At 43.4% G+C, this 3,633-nt stretch overlaps 1 protein-coding gene across 1 annotated transcript in view; it reads right to left on the bottom strand.

Moving 5' to 3' along the window:
- The window catches only part of ULK2 (unc-51 like autophagy activating kinase 2), a 38,827-nt gene that overhangs the window by 10,402 nt on the left and 24,792 nt on the right, over window positions 1-3,633 (bottom strand). Inside the window, exons 16-18 of the mRNA XM_027907954.1 lie at window positions 3,129-3,266; window positions 1,941-2,086; window positions 1,603-1,683 (exon numbers count right to left, since the gene is read on the bottom strand). Of these exons, the coding sequence (XP_027763755.1) occupies window positions 1,603-1,683; window positions 1,941-2,086; window positions 3,129-3,266 (365 nt within the window). The remainder of the gene's footprint in view (window positions 1-1,602; window positions 1,684-1,940; window positions 2,087-3,128; window positions 3,267-3,633) is intronic.

The raw sequence follows: 3,633 nt of genomic DNA, 5'->3' as shown, positions 1-3,633 counted from the left end.
TGTCCAGCTCTTAAGACACCTCTTTGAACCTTCTTAAGCCTATGCTTTTGCTGGTTAGGTTTTGAATAAGAGCTACTTCATCTTGATTTCATTCCACCCCATTAAGCAGTATGTTTTAGAACAGCCTGTCTGCCTGCAGCTCTAGCAGAGGGATTGAGTTTAGTTCTCATTAACTTTCCAGCCAAGAATTTGCTTGTCTGAAATCCCTCTGCTCGTCTGTCTCACAGCACTGACAGTCCTCACCTGTCGTTTCAGAATCAATCTTAAATCTCACTGGTTACTGTTCTAGTGCTGTTGCCACCCCAGGGAAAGCTTCTGAATTAGAAGTGTGTCCTCTGCTGCCACTGGCAGCAAGAACAGCTCAATTAGTTCAGAGGCTGCATTACAACAGAATCTTCAGTCCTTAGAAAAGTCCCAGCACAGATGACCTCACCTCACCCAAAGCAGGAGACTGTTTCCCATACCCACTTAAGTGCTGAGAAACAGGCTCGCTGCAATTTGTGGTATTTTTCAAATAGAAATACCACTGCAGTCATCTGAAATTAGGAAACCAAGTCAAGTAGGAAAAGAATGAAGAAAACATATGAAGAAACGAAACATTAAAAACCCTTACACGGCCATAAGAGCAGTGCTGGGGTATGTTACAAGTACAAACCGAGAGCCCTACAAAATTCTATCCCAAGAAAAGTTGCAACAGGAAAGCCACACACACTGCTTTGTATTCTCTTCACACACACCCTTCTCACTTTTTAAGAGAAGATACTGTTTCAAATCCAAGGATCCACTCATTGCTTTTGTTGAGCCTGCCAATGGCATAGCGACTAGGAAGGCAAATCATAGAACTTATTCCATATGGATGAAACCATTCCCAGACATGGCTACTCCAAGAAATGAAGGCTCTATCATCTCCAGATGATTTTGGAAAGTGTTTAAATAGGAGAAAGATTCACAATACAATTTCAACACCACATCTTCGAAAGTCAAAGAAGAAAATGCACCCAAAATGTGCACAGAGCAAAGGAATATGTTGCTGAATTGCATATTCTGGCATTACAGTGCAATTCCATCTTTAACAGTCTCAGAACATCTCCAAGTCCTATTTCTTCCTGATCTCTTTTTTTTTTTCCTGCTGGCATGCCATCCTAATTTATGACTTGCAAAGCTCAGTGACTGCTTAGCAACACTAACACCAGATCCCAGCTGACTTCCTAAGGGAATGAGGAAAACGTGTTGCACGCTGTACACTGGCAGTTCTTCCTCCCTCTTCTGAGAACTGGCATGACAGAGCTGGTCTATCAAGACCAGATTCTGAGAAGCATTTTACTACCATTCATTATAAACTATCCCTTTTTAAAGACAGGCTTCATCAGAGTTGCTTTCTCATTCTGAGAAAACAAAACTTCAGGCGCTCTCTTACTGAGTGGGGAATTGGTTCTGGGGAAAGGTGCCACACAGTCCACAACTGGGCTGTTTGCACAAAAACCTCAGTGCACCACTCACTCATTAACCTTACTAATGTGTGTTGGCTGTTCCTTCCCCTTCACAAAACACTCCAGAAGCTCTACCAAAATAGTTCTGGTTGCATTGTCCAGAGTCACCCACCTGAGAAGTTCCTACTCCTTGATTCATGTCCTTGAAGTTGTCCACAGCAACAGTGTCCGAGCTGCTCAGGTATGGTTCCAACTATGCAAACAAAACCAAAATGTGAATTTACACTTTATTTATTTACACCTACAAGTGAAGGTAAAGCACGTGAAAACCTACTTAATTTACTACTGTGAGTAATTTAACAGAAATTATTTCTGCACATAATTTAACAGGAATTGTTGTGACCTAGTTGGGCAGACTGGGGTTTTAAGGTAATTTCAAGCACGGTGAACCATTCTGAATTACTGTTCCAGATAAAGTTTCTGCTAATTGCTAAGAATTTATGGGCTTACCTAGTGGTGAAGGAGAATATGGCCTGGAAGATCCTGTGGACAACCTGCGCCCAACGCCCTGGGCAGTGTCAGCTGGCACTGGAGAGCACGAGCCCATCTTCATGAACCCCATCGGGCTGGTGTTGGAGCGTCTCACAACTCCAGCCCTGCAAGGTGAAAAGAATGGTTACACACACTGTGGTAACTGGTTCCTGGAGACAAGCTTCAGAATCCCCTGAGAAGAATGATCAGTAAAGAAAATACTGATATTTAGAAAGGAGGCTTAGATGTTGAAGCTTATTAACCTAATAACTTAAGCTAAGCTTCCTGTAATGAAAATAATCAAGATTTAATTCCATTTGCTTATATAGACTTTTTAATTTTCAGTGCCATAATAATTTGTTAACTAGAGAACATTAAAACAGGTGTTTCTTAGTATACTCTAAACTTGATCATCCAATTTTTAATTTCACAATCAAGTGAAATGTATCGCTGCAGATGCCCATTTTTTAATCAGCAATGATTCTGACAAAGTTTTCATATGGGCTCTGGGGTACAGGTCAGAGAACTGAAAACAGATTTTTTAAGGGAAAGGCCTTTCCCTGAGAGTAGCAACTATCACCAAATTAGAGATCCTGAAAAAATACACAAGAAACCCTGGGTTTTGTTTTTGTAAAGATCTTCAGAGTTCTGAGTACTCTATTTATGAGACTTTGACCTTCACCATCCCGACCCTGTAGACCACAAGGCAGAGAATAAGCCTGGCTCACTAGAGCTTTGTAACAAGACAAGCTGCCTAACTGGCATGCCAAAAATTGTTTCCTTGATATTCTACAGAACAAAGCATTCATCTCATCATTACATGGGTGAAAACAAAACATAACTTACTGCTGACCTTCTAATTTATGATGTAATGCCATGCAATGCACAAAGAGGAATAAAAAAGCCAGACTTCATCTTTTTACCTTCTCGTGTCGCGTTTGAGCAAAAGAACAAGCTCATTTTGTTTTCATGGCATATTTCAAGTGCCCATCCAACAATCTTGAGATTGTGAAGGGCTATTATTTGTTATCACTGAAATGTTTTTTTTTTTTAGCGTGTTTTTGTGCAGGAAAAAAAAAAATGACATCAGCAAGAAGGCACGGACATCTGTCAGGATAGAGACACAAAGCATAAGCAAGAGAAAGGAGTTCCAAAGCCCAGACTGACCTCGGTGATCCGTGGGGGTTGGACACGGGGCTGGCAGTAGAGGAGAGGTTCTGCTCTATGCGCTGGTAATTCCGGAGCTGGGTGGGAACCGGGATAGGCGCCGTCTCGCTGCGGGGGGACACCGAAGGCTGACAGTGCCTGAAGATGGAAGGTGTGGAGACAGGAGATGAATACAGGCAGACAGGTCTCTCTCAGAATTGTACAGCTGTTGAGATCTCAAGAAAACGCAGGCAACAGGCAAACAAACTCCTTCTGCGCTCCCTGCGTGCGCTGCGATCTCGGCTCGCCCTGAGCACTGCGCTGCAGTACCGTGGGCAGGAAGGTCAGGAACTGCTCACTGCCACCTGCCTTTCCCACACTGGCTGGGATCAGACGGAGCTGGGAGTGCAGTCCGGGCTGGAGCCCTCCCTCACGCACCACAGCCATCCCCAGATCCCTCTGACTTCCTGCCAGCTCCGCTCGCTGTTTACCACACTTCAAAATAGCGTTCTAGGAAAACCCACTG

Source organism: Empidonax traillii, unplaced genomic scaffold (assembly GCF_003031625.1).
Source record: "Empidonax traillii isolate 1590-97213 ecotype Southwest subspecies unplaced genomic scaffold, ASM303162v1 scaffold1585:size89650, whole genome shotgun sequence".
NCBI classification, from domain to species: Eukaryota; Metazoa; Chordata; class Aves; order Passeriformes; family Tyrannidae; genus Empidonax; species Empidonax traillii.
Note: the sequence above shows the minus strand (reverse complement) of the source record. Positions and strands in the feature narration are given on the sequence as shown.